Source organism: Narcine bancroftii, chromosome 7, assembly GCF_036971445.1.
Source record: "Narcine bancroftii isolate sNarBan1 chromosome 7, sNarBan1.hap1, whole genome shotgun sequence".
Lineage (NCBI taxonomy): Eukaryota > Metazoa > Chordata > Chondrichthyes > Torpediniformes > Narcinidae > Narcine > Narcine bancroftii.
The window spans coordinates 20329441-20356219 of NC_091475.1; the positions used below are offsets into that span (position 1 = coordinate 20329441).

At 43.4% G+C, this 26779-nt stretch overlaps 1 protein-coding gene across 3 annotated transcripts; it reads right to left on the minus strand.

Moving 5' to 3' along the window:
- LOC138739806 (L-asparaginase 1-like) lies at positions 1-25039 on the minus strand. Of its 3 annotated transcripts, none has more exons than XM_069892358.1 (10): positions 24756-25039; positions 20233-20296; positions 19067-19196; positions 17736-17861; positions 14801-14896; positions 12203-12329; positions 10441-10550; positions 6520-6690; positions 2329-2439; positions 1-783 (listed from the first exon to the last, which is right to left on the minus strand). In XM_069892358.1, exons 1-10 carry the CDS (start codon positions 24820-24822, stop codon positions 733-735), a joined length of 1053 nt encoding a protein of 350 aa, XP_069748459.1. In that variant the 5' UTR covers positions 24823-25039; the 3' UTR covers positions 1-732. The 3 variants fall into 3 exon arrangements, with proteins under 3 accessions (XP_069748459.1, XP_069748458.1, XP_069748460.1); XM_069892357.1 differs by having other exon boundaries at positions 20203-20296; positions 24756-25034; XM_069892359.1 differs by lacking the exon at positions 14801-14896 and having other exon boundaries at positions 20203-20296; positions 24756-25037.
- Between the last annotated feature and the right edge of the window lie 1740 nt (positions 25040-26779).

Sequence of the window (26779 nt, forward strand, 5' to 3'; positions counted from 1 at the left end):
TGCTGGTCCAAATGTTCCTTTTTATTGTCACATAATAATACATTAAGAATATAATATACATGATGTACTTCAACTTATGTGCCATAAGGCAAACAAAAAGTTGCCATGAGCATTACGCTGTGACCCTAACAATAAGAGAAAGAGAAGCAAAGGAGAGTACTTCCAGAGACGCTGAGTGTCCGTTAATTCACCTCCAGCGCTCCCACAGCCTCTGCTTCCGTACAGACTCCTGCTCGATCCATCGGCAAGCCGAACTCCTGATCCAAACCTCCGACATGATCAGGAAGCCTTCAGTGCCTGAGGCCCTTTGGGAGCCCTTCTTGCCCTTGCCCTCAACCATTTATTATTGTTAAGGGTAGAGACACAGCAATAGGTAATCCAATAATGAAACAAAGTGCAGTGTTACGGATGGCAGCTTTCCTGAGGCAGTGGGAGGTGTAGACAGAGTCGACGGAAGGAGGTTGGTTTGTGTGAAGGCCTGAGCTGCTTTCGCAACTTGATGTTTTTTCTCACAGTCTTGGTCGAACAGTGCCCGTCCCAAGCTGCGATGCAGTTAGACAGGATATATTCTGCGGTACATCTGTAAAAATTCCTGAGAGATTTTGGGGACATGCTGAATTCCCTTAGATTTTTTGAGGAAGTACAGCTTCCCATGCGCTTCCTTGAACAAAGACTTGATGTGTTCGGTTCTGGGTCAGAGTGCAGGTGGAGTGTGAAATAATTACTCTGCCTTCAGACCTTCAGAGGGATGGTCATTTCTCTGCAGATGTTCCGTTTCATTAGCTACAAAATAATCAAAACGATTTCAAATGGAAGCATTTTTTCTGTTTAATATCTGCACAAAAATCCTTGGCAATCTCTGATACAGTCCATCCCTGATTTAAACCCTCCACCATTGGTGGTTGACCTTCAGCTAATTGGAACCTGAACTTTGAAAGCCACTTCCTAAATCTCTTTTTAACTCTCATTTTTTCTGAAAAAAAATTGCCTCACTCCATGCAAAATTTTAGCTTGAGCCTCATATCCCCTCGGAGGTTTTGGCAACATGTTTTCATTCCTCCTGCACACTGTTAGGCGCCTTCAAATAGTTGCAACACTATTGAGGGTATTGATCACACTTTAGTTTGAAACTTTGCCCCAGCTTCACATAACCAGTCACATCATTTAGAATGATGTAATTTAGTGAATACTCACAAGGTCCATTTCAATTATTGGTAAGAAAATTGGTGGGACAGTTTTTGATCTTGTAGAGGTGTACAAAATAACAAGGGGGAAAGATAAAAAGAATGGTCACCATCTTTACCCTAGGGTAGGAGAATCTACAACTGGAGGGAGTGGGGTTAAGGTGAGAGGAAAAAGAATTAAAAAGACCCGAAAGGCAACTTTTTCTCACAGGGAGAGGTGGGGTTCTGGATGCATTGCCAGAAGAACTGATAGATGCAGGGACAATTATGTTGAAAAGAGATATAAACTGGTACTTGGATAGGAGAGGGTGAGAGATTTTTTTTTAAACTTAGAGATATAGCACGGTAACAGGCCTTGCTGGCCCACAAGCCTTATGCACCCATGTTACCAATTAACTTTCAAAGCCAGTCTCATGTCTTTGGAATGTGGGAGGAAACCTGAGCACCCAGGGGAAATCCACACATGTTGGCAAGAATATACAAACTTCTTACAGACAGCGCTGGAGTCGAAACCAGGTCGGTGGGACTGTGTTATCATTCCACTAACCACTATGTTTGTCTTGTTTGGAAGTTACACATAGTCCTCCTGGAGATGTTGGGTCTCCAACACTCCTGGATAAGGCCCACAGGGGATTTCCTTTCACCTATTTTGCTGGAGCCAGTTGCAAGCAAATGAGCTCCAAGTTGCCTATCTGAGCTAATTTTCCTGCGCTTGGTTCATGCCTTGGGGGGCACAGTTCATGTACCAGTTAGCCAATGCTTTTACAGCTCCAGTAAATGACCAGCCAGCATGGCTCAGGTGGGCTGAAGGGCCTGCCTCCGTGCTGTACATCTCTATGCCCCTACAATTCGAGGTAAATGCATTCAGTGCTTGTCATTGCAGAACACAAAATTGCTGGAGAAACTCAGCAGGTCACTCAGCATCCATGGAAAGCAGTAGGTGCCTTCCCACCAGTATCTCCCACTGACTTGCAAAGGGATCCACAGCTCAGTTGCAAGCTTTCAGCATGCTGATTGTTTCCTCGGGCAGAGTCATCGTGTGCTGGAACTGAAACGCTCCATCTCTTTCCTTTTAGCTGCTCTTCACTTACCTAATATTGCACTTTAGATGCACGCGCCTTGGAGAACAAGGCCAGATACCAACCTCTCGTCTCTGTCCAGAATCCTCTGACTGATTCAGGGCCCAGAACAACTTGGCTACAGCCGCTTCCATGGTGATGTCATACCCAAGGATGATCCCAGGCACGGTCCATCCCTGCATGGATGTACAAAAGGTAGAATCAAAGGGATATGGCAGCACCAGGAGAAGATATTGCTCAAATGTTTGCAGCGTATATCTTTTAACATAATTTAATATTAATTTAGAGATACAAGACCTTCTGGCCCATGAACCTGTGCCATGTGACCAATTAACTACAAAACCTGTACATTTTTGGAGAGTGGGAGGAAACTGGAGTACCCAGAGGGTACTGACGCAGTCAAAGAGAGGACTGACAAACTCCTTACATACAGTGATGTATTCGATCCTCAAGTCGAGTCACATCACCTTTATTTATTTTTCATACCATTCTTGCAGGTAAAGATAAGATAGCATTTCTCCAGGGCCATGGATCATATTTACATAAATATAAGTTAGAATAAAAATTAAACACTATAAAATATTAAGACAATAAAAGTAGAAGTCCATGGTACCCTATCTACACCTGTTCTGATGGCTTGAGGGAAAAATTGTTTCCCAATCTGGATGGAAGGCCCCGAGTGCTGGAGTACCTCCTACCAGATGGCAGAAGGGAGAGCAGTTCACATGAAGAGTGTGTGGAGTCCTTCACAATGTTTATTGCCTTTCGCCTGGATCGAGTGTTGTAGATGTTATTCATGGCAGGAAGAGAGCCCCCAAAGATCTTTTCGCTGATTTCGCTATCATCTGCAGGGTCTTACGGTCTGAGGTAGTACAGTTTCCATACTAGATGGTGAAGTAGTTACACAGGATACTCTCAATGCATCCTCTGTAGAATGTAGTGAGGATGGAAGGTGGGAGATGGACTTTCCTCAGCCTTCGCAGGAAGTGGAGGCACTGCTGGGCTTTCTTGACTATGGATCTGGTGTTAAGGGATCAGGGATCAGGTGAGATTCCCTGCCAAGTGCACTCCAAGGAAATTGATACTTTTGATTACCTCAATGGTCGAGCTGTCAATGGTCAAGGGAGCATGGTCCCCCGGGCCCTCTTGATATTGACAACCATTTCTTTTGTTTTATTAATATTCAGATGCAGGCTGTTGACTCTGCACCAGTCCATTTGCCTTGATATTGACAACCATCTCTTTTGTTTTATTAATATTCAGATGCAGGCTGATGACTGTGCACCAGTCCATTTGCAATTGCAACTCATCTCTGTACGCTGACCCATCATTTTTATTAATAAGGCCCAGCACGGTTGTGTCATCAGCGAACTTGCTGATGTGGTCCAAGCTGTGTTTAGCTGCACAGTCGTGGGCCAGTAGTGCGAGCAGCAGTGGACTAAGCACGCAGCCCTGGGGGGGCCGGGGGGGCTGTGTTCAGAGTGATGGCCTTATAAGTGCTGTTACTGATCCTGACTGCTTGAGGATTCCTCGACAGGGTCGAGAATCCAATGGCAGAGGGAAGTGTTTAGACCCAGCAGGCTCAACTTCCTTATCGGCTACTGTGATATGATTGTGTTGAATGACGAGTTGAAATCAATAAACAGCATTCAAACATACGTGTCCTTATTTTCCAGGTTGGTGAGGGCTTGATGGAGGGTGGTAGTGATGGCATTGTCCGTAGAGCAGTTAGATCTGTATACAAACTGCAGGAGGTCCAGTGGCAGGGGCAGCAGGAGCTTGATGTGCCCCATGATGAGCATCCCGAAGCACTTCATGACAAAGGACATGAATCAGACAGGGCGGTAGTCATTGAGACAGGAGACAGACACTGGTGCTGGAATAGGGTTGAGCTAATCATGTCACTCTGAGATTTTGGGACGTAGACATTATTGACAAAAATCAGCATTTCTTACCTGTCACTGACAGTCTTTGGGGAGGTTGTAGGGAGGGGGGTATTTTTGATTACCATGGAAATCCTACCTGTAATGTTTGTTCCTTGAAGAACAATTTTGTGTGGGTTTAACGCTTAAACGACTTTATCTTTTAAACTGTTTGAATGCACAACTCATTTGACTCCTGTCATAGTCGACTGCGAAATGTTGTTCTTTATTATACACTCAGAATAACACATCTTTCCCCTTTTAAAAAGAGAATAAAATCTAGAACAATACTATGTTTACACATCAAGGGGTATCTACATTCCATGGCCAGTCGCTTCCCACTCAGCAGCTTTCAATCAGTCTCTGAGGTGGTTTAACAGTCCTTTTTGGTCTGGTATGTGTTTCCACCAGTGTATTGCTTGGATTTCCCAGGGTGTTTAAGATGAGTTTCGACTGTGGGTTGGAGCTTGTGGTCGTAGATCCACGTGGTTCCTTCTCAGAGGTATCCTTCCCTCTGCCTGGGTCTGATAGGAATGTGGAACTATTTCCTCTTGCATGGATCATGTGCCAGGATTGTGATCTTGGATTCACACTTGAACTCCAGGCTTCAGGATTTGTAGGCTTTTCCCAGGCTTGTCATGACATTGTTTCTGTTTACACCAGATAAACATTCAAGCCATTCAGAGTCTTCCATGAGTGTTGTGTGCTCATCTTGGGTGTGTGAAGCCACTATGAAAACTATTTTCACCAGACTGAGCTCTTCACATTCCCACAGACCTAATATTGGTTGTACTCTCTTTCTACAATCAGTAGCTGTGACTTTAGTGTCCTTTGTGTTTGAAGATCACCATACAGAGACCATTTACTGGAAAGTTCTCTCCAGTGCAGCCTGTCACTTTTAATTTCAGTGGATAAATCTTACTCTTTACAGTGAGGGTCTTGTAATCGTCCATAGATAACAGATTCACCTGGGCTCTGGTGTCGAGCTTAAATGGAATTGCTGTCTCATTCAGTCACTGGAATGATCCATTCTATTTTACCAGCAGCCGTCTAGAGTGAATCCACGAAGAATTCCTCCATTTCTTCATCCACCTTCTCGTGGTAGTTCTTGTTTTGCAGCATTTTGCAAAATGATATTTCTTCCCACATTTATTCCATAGCCAGGACACATCTTTAGAATATGTCTACCTCCGCACCTGCTACATTTGCTGTTTGTACCTACCTCTTTGCTTTGGGAAACACCTTGTGCTTTGCTCCTCTATTTACACAGGACATCCTGTGGTCTCTATCCTGTGCAGCTCCTTAGCTTGTGCTTGTGTGGTCTCTGCTGTCCTACACATATTTACAGCCTTTTCCAGTGTCAAAACTTTTTCACACAATAGTCTTTTCTCTAAGCCCATTATCAGGGATTCTGCAAACTATTCTTCCTTTAATGAGTGAGTTTTTCAAATCTTCAAATTCATAGGACTTAATCAATTTGTGAATTTCAGCTAAGCATTGGTCAAAGCTTATACCATGTTTCTGGTCACAGGAGAAAAACTTTAATCTCTCAAACATGACATTTTTACTTGGAACAAAATACTCCTCAAATTTTGTTATCAGAATGTCCAACATGAAAGTTGTCTCATCAATTTTAAAACTGTTATAGATGTCCAAAGCCTCTTCATCCATCACATGTAAAAATATAGATGCTTTCCATTTTACATCAGCCTCTTCCACTCTATCAGCCTCTAAAAAAATGTTGAATTGGTGTTTGAAGTGTTTCCAACTATCAGTTAGATTGCCAGTAATCTGCATCAGTATGAGAGGGTTTAACTTACTCATGACAGGAACTATTGACTTTTCTTTTCTGGTAAAAAAAATCAAATCCTGAGTGAGGAGGGACATAGGATCAGAAGATGTTGAATTCTTGTGGGTAGAGTTGAGAAACTGGAAGGGTAAAACAGCTTTGATGGGATTTACATACAGGCCTCCAAAGGCCTTATTTTCTTGTAACTCAATTCATCTTCTCCAATCTAACCCTGGAGCTGAGATCCCGGACCATTCTAGTCGATCTTTTCTGTACCCCTCCAAAGCTCTGCTGACCAGAATTGGACGCAATTCTCTTTTTGGACCTAAATTAAAATTTAAATATAGACATACAGCATGGTAATATGCCTTTAATGGTTCATTTACACCCAATTAACTCACAAACTACTTTTTTAAAGGGTGAAAGGAAACCGGAGGACCTGGATGAAACCCACACAGACTTGGGAAGAAAGTAAAAGCATGGATTTGAACCCATGTTTAATTGGTCTATTAAACACAATGAATTGAGTGACTGTCAGCACTTACCTGAGCTTCAGGATGTACAGCTCCTTGAAAGCACTGGCTAGTGCAGATAATCAGAACTCCGGAGATCACGGCTTTGCGCAGTAAGCTGACAAACCAGTCGTCACCAGGAATTTGTCCAAAGCCGTATATTCGCAATACCACACCATCTGCTCCTTCTAGAGTGCCTGCAACCTGGTGTGGCAGCAAGGGAAGACACACTCACAACAATGTAAGAAATAGGAGCAGGTGTCGGCTGTCTGGCCCATTGAGCCTGCTTTGTCATTTAACAAGATCCTGGCTGATCTGGCAATGGACTCAGCTCCACTTACCCACCTGTACCCCATAACCCTTAATTCCCCAACTGTGTGAAAATTTGTCTGACTGTGTCTTAAATGCATTTAATAAGGTAGCCTCTACTGCTTCCTTGGGGCAGAGAATTCCACAGCTTCACTGCTCTTTGGGAAAAGCAGTTCCTCCACAGCTCCATCCCGGTCTTGAGGCTGTGTCCCGTCATTCTCATCTCACCTGCCATTCTCATCTCAAGACTAGTGCAGAGTGGAAACAACTTGCCTGTCTCAAGGGAGCAAATCTGCTCATATTATTCAGCAGCTTTATTTACTGGGCTTGGCCACAATTTCTGGATAACTTAAACTACTATTGCATTTGCTTTCAATGCCATCCCTGGCAGGTTGTTTCAGGCACCTACCACTATTGTGTCAAAAACTTGCCCCAAAATGCAGAAATGCTGGATGAACTCAGCCAGTCTCACAGCGTCCATAGAAAGTAAAGATATATTATTAATGTTTTAGGCCTGAGCCCTTCCTCAAGGCATGTGAGAAAATACAGGAATCTGAATTAAAGTCTGAGGAAAGAACAGGGAAAAATGAGAGGGGATGAGTACAGACTAACAGACCCCTCAAGTTCCTGTTAAATCTCTTCTCTCTTGCCTTAAACCTATGTCCTCTGATTACCAATTCTTCTACTCTGGACAAAAGACAATGTGTTCACCCATTCTTGATTTTACACACTTCTATGAGATCACCATCATCCTTTTGTGCCTCAAGGAATAAAACTCTAGACAGCTTAACCTTTCCTGACAGTTCTGATCTCGAGTCCTGGCAACATTGTTGTAAATCATCTCTGCTCTGGCTCCAGCTTAACAACATCTGTCCTGTAGCATGGTGACCAAAACTGATCACAATACTCCATGCAGCCACTGCCCTGGCCTTCCTTGGAAATGAGCTTGCAAATTTATGAGATGCAGTTGAATTAGGGCAATTATTGGGAGCAGTGGTTGTCTCACAATATTTCATCTTTTTGTTCCTCTCACAGTGGAAGGCATTCCTCAGACAAGCAGATGCTACTTTCACAATCCGGTGCCAAGGTCCCTCTCCGCCATCTCCAGGGGATTCTCCCCCAGTAGTAATCAATGCAAGATAATGACAGGAGGCAGAACACAGATCAAGTTGCATGGAGGCCAGTGGGTTAAATCCACTAACGACCAGGCAGAGAAGGTGTGATGTGACCTTGATGGTCTGTGGTCTCCATGGTTGCTTTCACATTCACCAACAATCAACTTGGAACTGAATATTGACCCTTTACGTGGCTGCTTGTGAACTTTGTTCAGACGTTCGTGTATTCTTAAAGGTTTGTTGCTAATGCATACAATATATGCAGTCATAATCAAATATCTGAGCCAATTTACAGCGAGAAGGAGGCCGTTCAGTTCATCACACCTTTTAAGTGGTGTCACACCACCAATCTTCAACTCAATGATAGCAAAACCAAGGAGATGATTGTAGACTTCAGGAGGAAGTCCGGAGAACATGATCCAGTCCTCATCGAGGGTTCAGTAGTGGAGAGGGTCAAGTACTTCACGTTTCTGGGTGTTAATATCTCCAAGGATCTGTCCTTGCAATCACAAAGAAGGCCCGCCAGCAGCTATGCTTTGTAGGGTGTTTAAGAAGATTTGGTAAGTCATCGAAGATTCTTGAAAACTTCCACAGGTGTACCATGGAGAGCATTCTGACTGAGTGCATCACTGCCTGGTACAGGGGTAGGGAAGGGGGGGGGGGGGTGGTTCCAATGCTCAGGGCAATAAAATCTTCAGAGGGTTAACTCGGCCTGCAACATCATGGGCACAAGACTTCACTCCATTGAGGACATCTACAAGAGGCGATATGTTATGAAAGCAACCTCTAGCCTTATGGACCCCCACCCCATGCCCTCTTCATTTTGCTACCATTGGGAAAAAGGTACAGGAGCCCAAAGATGAGCCCTCAGCAGCGCAAGGGCAGCTTCATCCCCACTGCCATCAGATTTCTAAATGATCAATGAACCAAAGACACTGCCTTACTTTTTGTGCTCTATTTTTGTTTTTGTAAAGTGGTTTATATGAATATTTACGGTGTGACGCTTCCACAAAAAAATAAACTTCATGACTTGTTCATGACAATAAATTCTGATTTTGATATTATCACATCACAGCACAAACTGACTTGAAATATTATCTTTTGACTCGCTTAAATCATTTTCATTTTGAAAAATACTGCAGGATTAAATATAGCAAAAGGAATTTGATAAACAACTGCTAATTCTGAAAATAGGAAATAAAAATTATAAAAAAGATATATGAAAGATTCAGTGGGATTTGGAGAGAGGGGCAGGAAGATATTTCCAGTTGGTGATTTCTCATCGGAAAGGAAACACAGCACTTAGGACAGAACAGCATATTATAGCCCACAATGTTGGTGACCTGCAGAAGCATATTCTAGCATCAATCTAACCCTCCCCAACCTCGTCACCAATAACTCTTTTTTTTCTTATATCCATGTGAAACACTAAAGTCTGCAGATACTATGTAATGAAAAAAAAAATCAGAAATGCTGGAGAAATTCTGCAGGTCTCGCAGCGTCCATATGTCTACAACATTTTGGGTCTGAGCCCTTCCTCAAAGTGTGAGTAAAAAGCAGGCAGGCGCCTGAATTAAAAGGCTGGGGAGAAGGGAAGAAGGGACAGGGGTGAAGTACAGCCAACAAACAAAAGATGTTAATTGGATATAGATGGGACACAGGAGAGGGAAAGGTGAGAATTGACAGGGGGAAGGAGTGGGGGGGGGGGGGGGTTTGTGGAAGCAGACCTGTGGGAAAAGGAGACAAAAGGAAAGAGAGTGCGAGAGAGAACGAGAGTGCGCGAGGTTCACACACAAACAGACAACTAGAGGAAAGGAACATAAACTGGAGAATTTATGTTAATGCCATCCAGAAGGAGAGTACACAGATGGAATATGAGGTGTGCTTCCCCCAATATGTGGGTGGTCTCAGTCTGGCAAAGCATGAGGCCAGGGACAGACGTGTCAGCATGGGAATGGGGCAGGAAATTGAAATGGGAGATGGCCGCTGTTGTGGTGGAAAGAGCCAAGGTACTCAATGAAGTAATTGCCCAGTCTCTCCGATATAGAGACCACATAGGAACACCAGATGCAGTGGATAATCCCTGCAGATCCCCAGCACCTGCCCTGCTTTTTACTCACACTTTGAAGAAGGGCTCAGGCCCAAAATGTTAGTTAGATATCTTTACGTCCTATGGACGCTGTGCGACCAGCTGAATTCCTCTAGCATTTCTGTGTTTTTGTTACATCCATGTGCATACATAAGCGTCTTTTGAATGTCCCTATTATACCACCTTCCACCAGCACCACCTGCAATGTATTCCAGGAACCCACCACTCTCTGAGTAAAAATGTTACCTTGGTGTCTGGCCTGAACATTCTTCCATTCACCTTAAACAAATGTCCTCTGGTGTTAGCCATTGCCACCCTGGGAGAAGGGTGCTGGCTGTCCAGCCTATTGTCACTCTTTGAAGATTCTGCCTGACCTGCTGAGTCTTTTCAACATTTCTGGTCTTTAACCACACACGTTTAAAATCATGTTGATATACTTACATATTTTTCATTAATTCCAGGAAAGAGCTGGAGTATTCTGATATCTGGTATATGCTTCAAGCTGAATATTTGCAGGGCACCTTTGTCAGCCTTCTTTGTATCCCAGTTTACTGAAACGAATATTGAGAGAGGAAGGGAAAGGAAGAAAGGTGTTAATTAATTATGTTTATTATTTGGAAAAAGAGACTATGGGCAGTAGCTGTAAGGAGACCAGAGAGGAAGGGCCACTGCCTCACAACTCCAGTCTCCCAGGTTCACTCATGACTTTGGGTGTTGTCTGTGTGGAGTTTGCAAGTTTTCTCTGGGTTTGTGTGGGTTTCTTCCATATGTTTTGCCTCCTCCATATTTCAAACCCTCAGTCCTTATGAATCTTTACTAAACCCTGTGTAATCACATCCTTCTTTTATCTAGGCTACCGGAATGGCACCCAATACTCTGAGTTTGGTCCAACTAGGTTTCCGTACTACCATGACATAATGTCTCAATCTACTCCGTGCAACAGCCAATGAAGGCAAGCAGGCTAAATGGCTTCTTCTCCTCATTGCCAAGCAGAAGGTCTGCGGACACTGGGGTTAAGTGTAATACACAAACACGCTGGAGAAACTCAGCAGGTCACTCAGCATCCATAAGAAGTAAAGGTTAACCAATGTTTTGGATGCGGGCCCTTCATCGAGTATTTGTCAGGTATCACAGCTATCACTACATTGTTTACCCATGTTGACACTTTCAGGGGATTAATTATTTCTACCCCGTAAGACCTCAAGGCATGGGAATGTAATTAGGCCATTCAACCCATTGAATCTGCTCTGCCATATTCTATCATGGCTGATTTAGTATCCTTTTCAACTTTGTTCTCCAGCCTTCTCCCCATAACCAACAGCTTCCCGTGAACAGACTAGATGAGTTGTCCCACAATATCACAAAGTTTTTCATTGGATATCCCAATGCCCTTGGGGGAAAAAAAACATGCAAATACCAATCCTTGTTGTGCCATAGGATTTGTTTGAACTCAGTTTGAACTGATACCTGCCCTAAAAATGAAGCTAATTAGGATATTCCCAGCAAGACTTAAATATGTGAAATGTATCCTTAGTGGTGATCAAGAAACATCAGGAACTTCTCTTGTTCCCTTATGTTCTTTGGGCAAAGGAATCTGTCAACTTTAAATATCTGGTGAATGAATAGATGAGTCCAGACCTTAAACAATATGGTCAGTGGTGGATCTGATCAAGGTGGCAGCGCAAGAGGGTAGTTTAAGCCATGCCCAAGTCCAAGAACAACAACAGTCACATTGATTTCAGCAAGTGGCACCGAAATGGGATCAAGAAGCCCAAGTCTTATTTATTTGAACCCTTAAAGGGAGTTGATACTAAGATACTAAGGAACATGTAAACAACAAGAGATAGAAAAAAATAAGCAAAATTGAAATGGCGAGCAGTTTATGACAAGCCAACTCACAGCCATTGGAATTTGTCAGCCATGCAAATTGTGTATTTTGGTTTTTGTTTATGTCTGAAGTGTTTAGAAATTTAAAAAAAATACTCTCTGGGAAGGTCAAGCGAGCTACACAGATCAGAGACAGCTAATAATGAATAATAAATTCCAAGCTTGCAATTGATGTTCATGTCCTGGGAAAGATTGTGCGAGAGTGAGCAGGGGCCAGAGGTCACTCTCTTAGGTTATGAGCACGTATAAAATACAGAGGCGCGATTGCTGTAGGGTTACATCGGGGGAAGTTGGATCACTGCTCTCAGTGATTTACCTTTAACCTGCTTGTTCAGATCCAATAGAGGGGGTTTGTTGGGTGAGGCAAAAGCATCCACATCTTTGGAACTCTGCTTAACAGCACGGTTTCCCTGGAAAAGCTTTGAATTGAAAAATACGCAAACCTGCAAAGCAAATTGTGACTGGAAATCAAAACATGAAAGGAAAATATTTTCTATAATCAGACAATCACAAGCCCCTTTTACACAGCCAGGTTTTATCTGCCTTTCAAGCTCCGTGTAAAAGCATTGAAGGCAGATTGGGGGTGTGGGGGATGGGGTGGGGGGGGGTCTAGACTTATCCAGCTTTGATCCACCAAGGTAGGTATTCACAGTATATTTGACTCGTTCTGTGCGAATGAGCAAGCTGGCTTCCAGAGATGGGTCGTGTATACAGCTATAAAGCAAATGTTCTGTGTAAAAAGGGCTACAGAGAGAGCCTGCACACTTAGTCAGTCTAAGAACGATTACCACTCTCCCATCAGCTGAATAAATTCACGCATGGTTCATCCTGACCAGACCAACTCAGAAAATCTCAAAGTTAATGCTATTAAATGTTAACTGGCTGATTACATTTTAGCTTTGTTTGGGAATTTAACTGCTCAGGAATGGAAAAGGCTGCAGAAGATTCATAAACATAGCCAGGTCTATCACAGGCACTGGCCTCCCATCCATTAAATGGATCTTGTGAAACACTCCCTCAAGAAGGCAGCCCCATCAGCCTGGTCACAACTTTCTCTTGCTGCTACATTAGGGCAGAAGATAGAAAAGCTTGAAGGCCAGGATCTCTAGGTTCAAGTACAGTTTCTTTCAAACAACTATCAGGCTCTTGACCTCTCCTTGTTACACTAATCAGACACTGCTCCAACACCACATCCGGTGCACACCTCTGTCTGCCACAATAGTGCAGATATCCCAGTGGCCACCCATTCCCTTGCTGAATGTCTGTCCATGGTCCCATGCACTGCCAGACTGAGACCAGCCGCAAATTAGAGGAACAACACCTCATCTTCTGTCTGGGCAGCCTCCAACTAGATGGTATTAACGTCGACTTCTCCTGTTTCTGTTAAACTACACACCCCTCTTCTTCTTCTTCTTTGCCCTATTGCCTTTCCCCCAGCTCTGTGTCCCTTTTCCCTCTGTCACCATTCACATATCCAATCAACACCTTTTGTTGGTCTAAACTCCTCCCCCTGCCAGTCTACAGTCTTTATACTTATGCCTTCCTATTCTTTGCTAATTCCTTGAAGAAGGCCTTGGGCCCGTAATGTTGTTAATATAACTTTACCCCGAAGGATATGCTGCTGGGCTTACTGAGTTCATCCAGCACCTTTTGTGTTTTGTTCCTCTACCCTTTCAGTCCAGGTAAAGGGTCTCGACCTGAAACATCGACTCTCCATTTCTCTCCATGGATTCAGTCAAAATCGTTGAGTTCCTCCAAGCAGTTTGCTTTCATTCCCAGCAAATGTTCCCAAGTCAGATACTTCTCCAATTCCCTTTTAAAAGCTGTTATTGAATCTTCTTCTGCTACTCTTCCAACAGCACAGTGGAGATTGCAATCCCCGAATATCACCCCCTCACCGCAGATGTAAAACCAATTATTTTGCCAATTATCTTGTGGCAAAGTGGGAATTGCTCGTGGAGGAATCAAGGGATCCAAAAACTATTGAATGTCAAGGGGTTAATAGAGAAACACAAGCAATGCAGGGCTGGAGTCATGAGCAGACAATGAGAAGATGGTAGATATCAAAAGGTGAGGCAGCGTCCAAGGGTAGAAATGGACCGTCAACACTTTGGGTCAGGATCCTTTATCTACACTAAAGTGTATTTACATTTTAAAAATTTTATTTTCAATGAGCAGCACAGTGTAGCAGCTAGCTCAACGCCTTTACAGAGCCAACGATAAGGTTCAAGTCCCACACTGTCTGTAAGGTGTTTGTACATTTTCCCATGTCTGCTTGGGTTTTCACCACGGGCTCCGGTTTCTTCCCACCTTTCAAAACGTACCAGGAATGTAGGTTAATGGGGTGTAAATTGGGCAGCATGGACTTGAGGGCTGAAATGGCCTGTTACCATCCTGTATGTCTAAATTTAAAAAAAAACCTGGTAGAAGCTGATTCCGGCCATTGAAACCTGTGCCGCCCAATTACACCCAATTAGCCTACCAACCTCGTACATTTTGGAAGGTTGGGAGGGAAGCCGATCACCCAGGGAAAACAAACACAGGTCATGGGGTGAATGTACAACTCCTTACAGATGGCTGGATTTGAACCGGGATAATTGGCACTGTTGATGCTAACCGCTATAATAGCCGTGCAATAATGGGGAAAGAGGAGTTAATATAAAAGATGCTAAAAGAAGCTGGAGGGTCTCACCAGGTTAGGCAGCATTCATGCTCTCCATGAATAGGATGGCAATATTTTGTTATGGGACCCTTTATGGAGACTTGGATGGGAAGTGGGAGAAGGTAAGCATGGAAAGGAGAGCAAGGTGCTAAGGGGCCAAAATGGACAAGGGACTGATACTGGCCCAGCTATTTCTCTATGTGAGGATGCACGAATTCCTGACAGCAAGACTGGTGCTATATTTTAATCTACCTGCTGGATACTGTCCACATGTGACAAATAACCTGCGATCCGCAGAGATCCAAGGATGTTGTCAACTGCGTCATTTCTGTTCTCAAAAACTGTTTTCTGTTTAATAAAATAAACATGGATTAAACATGGAATTGGACGTTGGTTTCCCTGATTCTACACAGCAAACCCTTGGGCCTCTCCCACGATTATTATGTCTGTTCAAGGTAAGAATAATTTTACATGGCACAGACATGATGGTTGGGACTGTGGATCATCAACAGATGAGAAACTGCTTAATGATGATGCCAAGTATTTTGAACAGGGAAAGCACTTGGTAGGGAAAGAGCTCTACTGTCTGAAAATAGGGCCTTTGGCCCAACTAGTCCTATTTGCCTGTGTTTACCCCAAGTCCCTCTAAACCTTTCTTATCCATGTGCCCATCCTTATGTCCTTTAAATGTTATAAATGGCCCCATTGCTACTGCTTCCTCTAGCAGCACATTCTATATTCCTACTTCCCTCTGTGTGAAATTACCTTTTAAAATGCACTTGGGGAAGATTAAGGTGAAAGAAAGAACATATGTCCATCTCACCCTGAGCCGATTTAGGATTTGGGTTGAAGATTATAATTGATTTCCTTCTTGACAATTTATTTTCTACTCCTATGTTGAAAATTTCCTGTCTCACCTCAGTCATAAATATAAAATATACTGTAATTGCATAAATAATTTTCAAACTTATATTGCGCACAATCTATTATGTTGCTCCATTGAAGGATGTATATGGGTTTGGAAAGCTTTTGAATATTTGAGACAGACCTCCCTCGACCAACAGGCTGATTAGACAAGTAGAGAGTTTCCTGAATGCCTTTGACCCAGATTTTATTGGTAGATGCCAAACAATCTGGATGGAGCCACAGTCATTCATCTTTCCTGGTGCAATGTCCATGACTTTCAAAAATGTGTGAAGGGATTGCCTCGTGGCACATTGTCATCTTAATACTGGCACAGGATCTGCTACCCTGTTCATTTTGGTTGGGACTGCCTTCTCCATTCCAACCTTGTCATGGCAGTGAGGCCAGCAGTGGAACAATGAGTTGGAATTTGATGTCCATCTCCCCCAGAATGGTCATCCATGTGGGTAAAATCAAAATGGCGAAGGGATACCATACAAAGAGAGAGCTGTATCCAATATCTCAGTGATGTGGCAGACGTGTGTACATTGCAACATAGGAATACAAGATATATGTGCATCTGACCTCTTGTTCAGCCTCATGGACTCATTACCAAGTCTAATGGTGGCTCCATAATGTGCTGAACTGCAGGTTTGCATCTACCCAACTCTCAGCTTTATGTTATACATCTTCACACATCCTGGGCACTGACCTTCATTAAATGATGTGGGCTTTTCCTTAATTATAATGGTATCGTTTGAGCAAAAAGATTTTTTGATGTGCGTTCATTATCTTTTTTTCTTAATATTTGCAATAATGTACATGGTTAATAATTTGTAAATATTTAAAATTATTTCTAAATATTTCAACTATTTTAACATTTCTCTGGTCAAAGAGAAGCAATGGATGAGGGAGGTCCATAAAGGGAATGAGCTGCCAGAGCAAACTAGAAGCAGGCATAATCACGATGTTCAAAAGACTATTTATATGGCTAGGAAGGGTGACAGGGGTGGCCAACCTTTTAATTTTTAATTTAGACATACAGCATGGAAACAGGCCATTTTATCCCACAAGTCTATACTGCCCAATTAACCTTCCCTCCCAGCGGTACATAGTCATGGGCTGAAATGTCCTGTTACCGTGCTGTATGTCAAAATTAAAAATTAAAAGGTTGGTCACCCCTACTGTAGAACATTATGGACCAAATGCAAACAAATGGAACTATTCCAGAATGCCAACTTTGCCGGCATGAACATTTGGGCTGAAGGACCTGTTTTGCACTGAATGATTCTGAGGTCTTTAGATGGCAAGAACAGTGTGACCTCAGAGCAGAACCCCCAAAAAAAGAGTTTACCTTATGAGCAATCCACTTTGTGCCTTTTGCTTCAAGTTTTAAGTGTGTTCAAAGGCAATGTCTCTGTTATCCAGGTTTGGAGTAGGTGCAGGTCACTGAATCTGTGGTTCAATATCATGGCTAATTTGATTATAACCTCTGTATTTCCACCTACCACTCAACAACTAAGCTGACCAAGTATCAGTCTTCTTCTACCTTACAAATTGTGGTGCGCTGAGGTAGCAGCGAGCAAGTACAAAACTCAAAAGACTGTACAACAGGCTTTATTCCAGTATAAGCATGAACACCAGTTCAAGCCTTCGTGGCTCCCTGTGTGACTGGCTCAGGAGGGGCCAGCTCAGGTTTTTTTCAGGTCAGCCCCTTAGAGGGTCTATTCAGGTCGGCTGATTAACAGCTGCCCAGGTGGAGTCAGCCCCTTAAGTCGTCTTCCTGCAGGTACAGAGATCGCCCCCTGCAGTCGGCTGGTGGTCGTATCACGACACAAATATTCCTGCCTTTTGAGCAAGAGGGGTCCACAAACTCATGACCTGAAATAAAACAGGGCTGAAGTGTTTCAGATCCGTGTTAAATGGAGGATGCAATGTTTTCAAACAGTGACCACCAATTTTAGGTTCTCCCACGAGAAGAAACATCCTCTTCACATCCACACCATCTTCCTAAAGATTTCTTCCATTTACATCATCTTATATGCATCTATCAAATTTACCTCCATATTTTTTGTACCAAGGAGGGCTACCCCAGAGGCTCCATATTAATGAAAATATCAGAAATATTCCCAGGATACAAATAACAGAAGATTTTAAGTGATGCATGCTGACCTCTACAGTCCAGAAATAAGTTCAAAATATATAGCTCCATCTGACCTTTGAACACACGTTATTCAGGCACAGAAAATGAATTGAAACCATTGAAAGTAATAAAGCCACACACCATAGATCCTGTAAGAATGATTGGTTTCTTCAATGGTTGAAGCAGGAAGGAAAGAGCAGAGGATGTGAACGCCATCGTGTTTGTCCCATGAAGGATGATAAACCCATCATAATTATCATAGCAATCCTGGAATTCAAATAGACATATAACACATTAATTGGATTGTCAACTGTTTCATTGCCTATTGCTTTGGAGCGTTGGAAAAGCAAAAAGAGGAATAAAGTGGGTGAAGGAATGAATTCACTTCACTTCCTTAGCAGACTGAAATGAGCAAAACTACCAGCCGTCATCCTGTCAACCTTCTACATGAGCTCTATCGAGAGTGATCTGGCCAGCTATAGTTACAGGTACAGTTGCTATAGAGAAGTGGCAGAGAGGATCACTGTAGTCTCCCTGACCTCAGTAGACATGGTCTACTGAGATCATGGTCTAAAGAGTGTGTGCAAGATGGTTGAGGACCCCTTCCACCCAGAAAACAGCATCTTTCAGTTTGGTTCAACACAAATGAGGATATTATGTGGGCCAAGTGTATTCTGCAAAGTTCATGAGCATGGCTATGAGTAACTTTTCCTTCACATGGTGTTTGACTCAAAGCTGGTGGTTTCCCCAAGTGCTGTAAAACCATTGAGATGCTTTTGAAGAGGAGGCAAGCATTTTTTGTTCTAATGATCTGCTTGATTGGCCAGAGAACTTCCATGTTCATTAACAAAAAAACAAGAAATTTAGAGTTGTAGATTCAGTCAACATGGAAACATATCCTTCATCCAATCCATTCCCCATAAACTATCAAGCACCTTTTTACACTGACCATACCTTTCATATTCTCCACTTTCCGATCAACTCATCCCCGATTCTACCACCCACTTAATGTACTAGGGTTAATTTTCAGTGGCATCAATCCCCATCAATCTGCTTGTCTTTGGAATGCAGGAAGAAACTGGAGCACCCAAGGGTAACCCATTCGGCAGCAGGGAGAATGTACAAATTCCACATGAAAAGCGGTCACAATCGAACGTGGGTCACTAGACCTGTGATACAGCCACCCCATCAGCTATCCCCATTTACTTCTCTTATAAATAATACTTTTATAAACTACAGGCTTGATAAAAAATCCTTCCTATCTTGCACTGAATTTTCTTTGGAGTAATCAGATTTGAAAACCTATTTTATTTTAACATTTCTAATGTTTATTTTCTGTTTCCCTTCACTCGCATGTTCAATCTATTGAATGCATCAACACAAACATGTAAGAAGTCCCGAGTGCATGGTCGTACATGGCTGTGGAAGCGAGTCTGGGTGAGTATATGGTAATCATATAAGAAGAGCCATACATAAATCCTTCTGGCCAAATCCTGCCAGTGCCCAGGTTTCATGTTGGAAGAGTCGATTGGATCCTTTATGCCGTCAATCATGTATTTCAAGCCTCGTTCAGGATCAGGGAATCCCCTTGCTGAGCCTGATCTGTTTGGAAAGGAAGAGCCAGATACTCAACAAATCAAGGTGTCAATGTTGAACTTAACAGGTCAAAGTGAAAGTTATTTTTAAAAGCAATGCTTTCAACACAAGTGAGGATATTATGTGGGCCAAGTGTATTCTGCAAAGTTCATGAGCATGGCTATGAGCAACCTTTCCTTCACATGGTGTTTGACTCAAAGCTGGTGGTTTCCCCAAGTGCTGTAAAACCATTGAGATGCTTTTGAAGAGGAGGCAAGCATTTTTTGTTCTAATGATCTGCTTGATTGGTCAGAGAACTTCCATGTTCATTAACAAAAAAACAATCATATATTTTATCTAAATGTAGAGACCTTCCTGCCCACGAGCCCACATTGACCAAGTAGAACCATGCGTCCAATTAACCTACTGACCCTGTATAACTTTGGAACATGGGAGGAAACTGGAGCACCTGGAGGAAGCCCACTCCGGTCATGGGGAGAACTACATCTCCTTACAGACAGTGTCGGTTTCAAACCTGGGCCGCGGGCCCTGTGATAATATTGTTCTAACCTCTGCACAAACTGTTCCACCCTTTATTTATTCACAACAGGCTTGAAGCAGATTCCAGCCATTGAAACATGTTTCCACCCAATTAACCTACCAGCCCAGTACTTTTGTTGGAGGGTGGGAGGAAACTGGAGGTCCCCAGCCAAACCCCACGCAGGTCATGGGTAGAATGTACAAACTCTTCACAGGCAGCGACAGATTCGAACCTGAGTCTCTGGCACTGTAATAACACAAACACTATGCTAAAGTAGGTGCAAGCTTCATCATCTGACCCATATTTTTAGGCAGGAAATGGTCAAGGCAATATAACTACTTCTGTAATATGGAAGAGGAAAATAAACCCAGGTTGTTGCATGATTCTTTCACCATGAAGGGCATTTCTGAGGTTCACAGGATACAGATGTTAGATTGGGATCTGAAGCTCTGTCACCATAATATAACCAAATCAATCATGAAGAAGACTCACGGGAGGTAAATCCAACCATTCTCATCTGACCTTGCGTATAGCTGAGGATAGATTTTCAACCGTTCAATAAAATCTTCAAGTTTTGTAGGGTTTTCTGAGAGAAAGAAGATTGCATCCAATTTTAAATTTTAAAATAAGTAGACTCAATAATAGTGAAACATGAAGGTCTGCACACCAGGAACACAGGAGGAACTTAGTAGGTCTTGCGGCACCCATAGCAGGTTAAGACGCATAACTGGTGTTTCAGGCTTGAGCCCTTCTTAAGACTCAACAACAAACTGATCTGAATGGAATCGAACTCATGGAAGAATTAATTTGTATGACAGTTTTGAAAGATTGGGGAAATCAGGACAATGCGAAGATGGCACAAGAAAGGAGATGAGATCTGGGTCATACTGGCATAGCGGGACTATGTGGCTTACTGCTTGTCCTAGTTTCTTGTTTTGAAATGTTCTAAGACAGAAGATTCAGAGTGACTTGATAGACGTGTACATGATGATGAGAGGCATTGGTTTGGCAGAAGCTTTTTACCCAGGGCTAAAATGGAAAACATGAGGGGACATAGTTTTAGGATGCTTGGGAGTAAGTACAGGGAGGATATAAGAGGTAGGTTTTTCACATAGAGAGTAATAGACACATGAAATGTGCTGCTGACAATGGTTCTGGAGGCAGGTATAGGATCTTTGAAGGGTCTATTAGATAGGTACATGGTACTGAGAAAAATGGAAGGTTATACAGTGGGGAAATTCTAAGCAGTTGTTAGCGAAAGTTAGTAGGTCGGCACAACACTGTAGGCCAGGGGTGTCAAACTCAAATTCACCGAGGGCTAAAATTAAAAACTTGGACTAAGTCGAGGGCCGAACTAAATATTTATTGAAAATTTTCAACAACATCTGCATGTTTTCTCTCAACATATGTAATGTTAAACTTTTTCTTATTAAAATAAATGTTTAATAATAGTTTTGGTTAAACTCTTTCCATAAGAAGCATTAACAAATAAGAATTAAAATATTCAATAAATAATATTTCTCTCTAGCCTTTAAGCCAAGGATCGCACGTTGCCGAGAAGCATGCCAGGGAGCGGAGGTCTGCAGGAAGCCCTCCCCAGCCCAGCCAGCAAACCCGAGCGGCATCCCCCCCTGTCCCCTCTCCCTCCTCCGCCACCGCCTTCGCCTGCCGCAACCACCGTCAACAACCCAAGGAGTCCCCGCTGGTCTCGCTATCTCACCGGGAATACCGTGAGAGTGGTGGAACTCATCCGCGACCTCCACCCCAGCGGAAAGTCCGATGCCCAGCAGCACCCGCCCACAGATGAAGCTCAAGGAGACGTGGAGGTGACCCACCACGTCCAGCCACATGGAGCTAGGCGGCGGTTCCGTTGTAGCTAGGCGGCGGGTCCGTTGTAGCTAGGCGGCGGGTCCGTTGTAGCTAGGCGGCGGGTCCGTTGTAGCTAGGCGGCGGGTCCGTTGTAGCTAGGTGGCGGGTCCGTTGTAGCTAGGCGGCGGGTCCATTGTAGCTAGGCGGCGGGTCCGTTGTATCGGCGCCGCTGTGAATATCTAATAACTTTCCCGTTAACTATATCGGTGTACTGCTGTGCTTGCTGTGGAAGTGCTAAAAGTCCATGGGTTCACTCTCCAGAAAGCCAAAAACTATTTTGGAATAACTTTCTCAGCTACAGAATACCATTTAACAATCTCTCAATCTGCAGGAAGAAGCTATTTCCCAGCCTGGCAGCCCTGATTTTTATGCTTCTGTACCTCCTTCCTGATGGTAGTGGATCAAAGATCCTGTGTGCTGGTAGGGCCTGCTGCTGTGCATGTGCTATACTTGTGCGGCGGCCAGCGGGCCAACTCTAATATATATTTAATATGATCTTGCGGGCCAAATATAACTATATTGCGGGCCAAATTTGGCCTGTGGGCCAGAGTTTGACATCTGTGCTGTAGGCCAAAATTCCTGTACTGTTCTATATTCTATAGAGGAAGCGCTCTGCCCAAGACATCTGCAGAAGGTCTGGGCTCTCTGGCAAAACTGCTAACAAAATAAAAGACCCATCTTACAGGTGGATACACGCCGCCAGTGAAAGCCTGCAAAGAGGTGGAAAATATCTGTGAATACTGTGGGCATTTGGACTGCTCAGACTCTTCCAGGGATTCTGTCTGGTCCAGCTCCTTTCCATGGGTTCACTCTCCAGAAAGCCAATTTTGTTTTCAAAAATAAACTTTTTGCAAATAAAACTATGTCCAATAGAAAATCATGCAAGAGTTATATTCATATATATATATATATATATATATATATATATACTTTACTATACGTTGTTATTAAGCCTCTAATTTGCTACATAGCACTATTGCCAACACTGCATTTACTCCCATCTCTGTTGTTTGAGGGGCTTCCCACCACTCTCAGCCTTCAATGCCTGGTGTCGGATGGACTTCAGACCCATAAAGTCCTTGCATGGGCTGCGCCAAGCCTCAGTGAGTTCCTCAGCATGTACTCCTGGACCTTGGGATGTGCTGGTCGGCAGCATTCCCTCACCAACATCCAACATCTCTGTGTACTGGAAGACCAACAAACTTTGGGCAGACAGAAGGGCGTCTTTCACCAAGGTGATGATCTTCCATCAGTTCTGGATGTCTGGCTTTGCATGCATCTCCAGGAACAGCTCCTAAATTAGAGTCGTTTGTCACACTGCTGCTGGGGATGAACCGTGACCGCTTTCTTTTCCGCACGCTATTTGCAAATCCACAGTCTGTGAAGAGATGGGCACCTTCACTCTACTGCATTTGTCTTGGGGGAAAAGTGCATCATGGGTGAAGACCGATATGACATCTATGGCAGTAATCATGGGGTCAGACGCGTTCGAGGTAGGATATTTTTGTTCCACTAGCTCACTGGCCTCCCCCTCCAAGCAAGCATAGAATGCATTGTGCATGTCCGGGAGGGGACCCAGTGCAGATCCATCAGCAAAGTTATCCCCATTAGGCACCAGGATTATGAAACGCAAATAGTTTTGGGGTAGAGGTACAAAGAGGGGTGTCAGGAAGAATTTGGTTTTTAGAAAGTGATGAAAAATGTTTTGGAGCTCACTGACTACAAGGTGGGGAGGAAGGGGCAGGGAACAACCAAAAGGAAATCAGATCGGAACTTGCACATAACTTGACAAATCAATAGGGATCAAGGGAGGAATGGGAATGATTGGAATGTTCAATACAGGGTTAGCATAATGGGCTCTTCCTGTGCTTTAAGGAGACCATGACTTTCATTGTTCAACAGTATAACTTGTATCTTGCTTCCATATATAAAACTGGACATTATCCACAGATAGATCATGAATCTTTGAGAACCTCTATCTTTCAATCTTTTTACCATGATAGACAAAAAAGATAAGTGGAAGTCTCCTGATGCAAACACATGACAGTACACAGTATTGATTAAAGAGATCAATAAATGAAAGCATAATGACTGAAAAAGCAGATAAACTGATTTTCTGAGAAAACAGATAGTTCAGGGTTATTACCCTCTGACTGTACATGCACAACCAGACAAAACAGTGTTTACGGTGCACACACAATACACAGCACATGATGATCACATATACGCGTAAAAATATAACACAAAATAAATATGTATAACTATTTTGGAATAACTTTCTCAGCTACAGAATACCATTCAACAATCTCTCAGTCTGCAGGAAGAAGCTATTTCCCAGCCTGGCAGCCCTGATTTTTATGCTTCTGTACCTCCTTCCTGATGGTAGTGGATCAAAGATCCTATGTGCTGGATGGAAAGGGTCCTCAAATATTCTTTGAGCCCTATTAAGCCAACGGTTCTGGTGAATGTTATCAATAGAGGAAAGGGAGACCCCAGAGTTCTTCTCGGCCATTTCAGTGATCCCCTGACTTGAATACAATTGTGAATCATCCTGAATTTACTAGGATTATTATTGTCACTAGAGTAAAGGAGATCGTGGGGAAACCTGATAGAAATATATACGATTATGGGAGGATTGTTAGGGCAGCTAGTCATTTTTTATCCACGTTTAGGGGAAGAAAAGCAAAAGGCTATAGTTCACGGGGGAGAGGAAAGAGTTTTAAATGCAATTTCAGCAGGTGCTTTCATTGTATAGGGATATCTGGAATGCCCTGCAAGAGGAACTGGTAGAATCAGACACAATCCATACACTAGAGGCATTTAGATAGACACTTAAGAGGGTAAGGCACCAAAAGATTCCGCATTAACACAGGAAAATGGGATTGGCGTATAATGGCTTAAAGGTAGGTTTGGACATGATGGGGAAAAGGGCTTGCTTCTGTGCTGTGTAACAACAATATCGATGACTCAATAATCAAATAGAACCACAGCAACTCTGTGGAAAGGTTAATAATCATTTAAAAATAAATGTTTAAGCTGGACATTGCTGTTGTACCAGTGAGTGACTGATACTTAAATATTTCTGCATAAGTAGAAATAATTAAAGAACAGGCTACCTCTGGACAGTGTTAAAGAAAAAATGCACTTGAATCGCAGACATTGATAAAAACTCTCACCATTCCCAGAAGCCGTCTGCCCAATGGTTCCACCAGTGTAGAGGAGATAAACTTTGAGTTCAGACATCGTGAGACAGCTCTTGTTTCAGGAAAGTTTCTGCTGAACTGGAAAGCACTATGGACTGAGGGTAGCAGCAGGGAGCTTGAAGGTGTGTGCTCAAAGGTCGTTGTATCAAAATGCTAGTGTCAGAAATATAACTTATCTAGTTTTCTTAAGCGGAAATAATCTAATCTTTTCGCATATTTCCAAGAAAGGAAAATTTTACAGAGGGCTAGGAAATCACACTCACGCACACGCACACTCACACACACTCACACTCACACACACTCACACTCACACACACTCACACTCACACACACTCACACTCACACTCACACTCACCTACTCACTCACACACACTCACACTCACACTCACACTCACACTCACTCACACTCACACACACACTCACACTCACACTCACACTCACACACACACTCACACTCACGCACACACTCACACTCACACTCACACACACTCACACTCACACTCACACTGACACTCTCACACACACACTCACACACTCACTCACACTCACACACACACTCACACTCACACACACTCACACTCACACACACACTCACACTCACACTCACACTCACACACACTCCACTCACACTCACACACACACTCACACTCACACACACACACTCACACTCACACTCACACACACTCACACTCACACACATTCACACTCACACTCACGCTCACACTCACACTGACACTCTCACACACACACTCACACACTCACACTCACACTCACACTCACACTCACACACACTCACACTCACGCTCATACTCACACTCACACACACACTCACACACTCACACACACACATACGCACACACACACACACACCCACACACACACCCCCACACACGCACCCACACACACACACACGCACCCACACACACACACACACACACACACACATACAGGCACACACACACGGGGACACACACATATACTTCTCATTCCTCCTCCATACTGGGTACCTCCATACTGGACTGTTATGCAGCCGGTCAGTACACTTCCCATTACACATTAGTATTAGGCAACCAGAACTGAACACAATCCTTCACTTGTAGTCCAAACAGAGTTTTATAGAGCTGTGACAATACCCAGTGACCCTTAAAGTCAAGCCCCCAACAAATAAAGATCAACACACCATGCACCTTCTTAACCACCCTATCAACTTGCGCAGCAACCTTGAGGGATCCATAGACTTAGATCCCAACATCCCACAACCACCAACAGGTCCTACTCTAAGCTGCACAATGTCCTGATCGGGAATATACCCCTGGATCTTCATCATCATTAACTCCAAATTCTGGAACTCTCTCTCAATAGCACTATGGGTGTCCTTCATCTGAAGTCTTGCAACTGTCCTCATGATCCACCCACCTCAAGTGCAGATAGATCCAGAGTGAAGAAATGTCTTCGCATCTCAGCTTTCAAGGACCAGCTCCTTGTTTTGTACCTGAAACTCCCTGTATGGGATTCTCTAACTGCTTCAATTAGAGAATTAGTTACAGGGAAAGCAGTGCAATTTTCTTAGGTGTCACCAAAAAAAAGTGACAAGGAAGTCTCACGAGACCTGGCCTTGGTGGTCGTCATGTTGTATTTGGTGGTGTATAATTGACAGCAAACTGTAGAACTGCAAAATAGGACAACAGGTTGTGGAAGAAACAGGTATTTCCAGAAAATATAGTAGCGCTCAGTGAAGGGGGTAGGGGAGTGGTGTGGGTCATCTTATTCGAAGTCGTCTTATACGCAGGTGGTTTCAGCCACCCTGAAGAGGGGTCATCTGGTGTTGGATCGGTGCTCCGTCAGCACTGCACCCCTGATTAGTTCTAATCTTAAAAAAAAATTAAATAGTTCAGGATTTTACCTGGTCATTAGGTTTCACTCTTCAGCGCTTGACGTCCTGCTTTGCGGAAACTGCCAAAATGTTTGGCCTGGAAGTCAGCCTGAAGAAAACTGAG

Coding starts and splice junctions, on each gene's coding strand:
- LOC138739806 (XM_069892357.1), bottom strand. CDS start 24,822: ATGTCTGAACTCAAAGTTTATCTCCTCTACACTGGTGGAACCATTGGG. Junction 12,330..14,800: donor ATGTGGACAGTATCCAGCAG/GTAGATTAAAAT, acceptor TTTGCTTTGCAG/GTTTGCGTATTTTTCAATTC. Junction 6,691..10,440: donor CTGGAATTAATGAAAAATAT/GTAAGTATATCA, acceptor CTGCCACACCAG/GTTGCAGGCACTCTAGAAGG.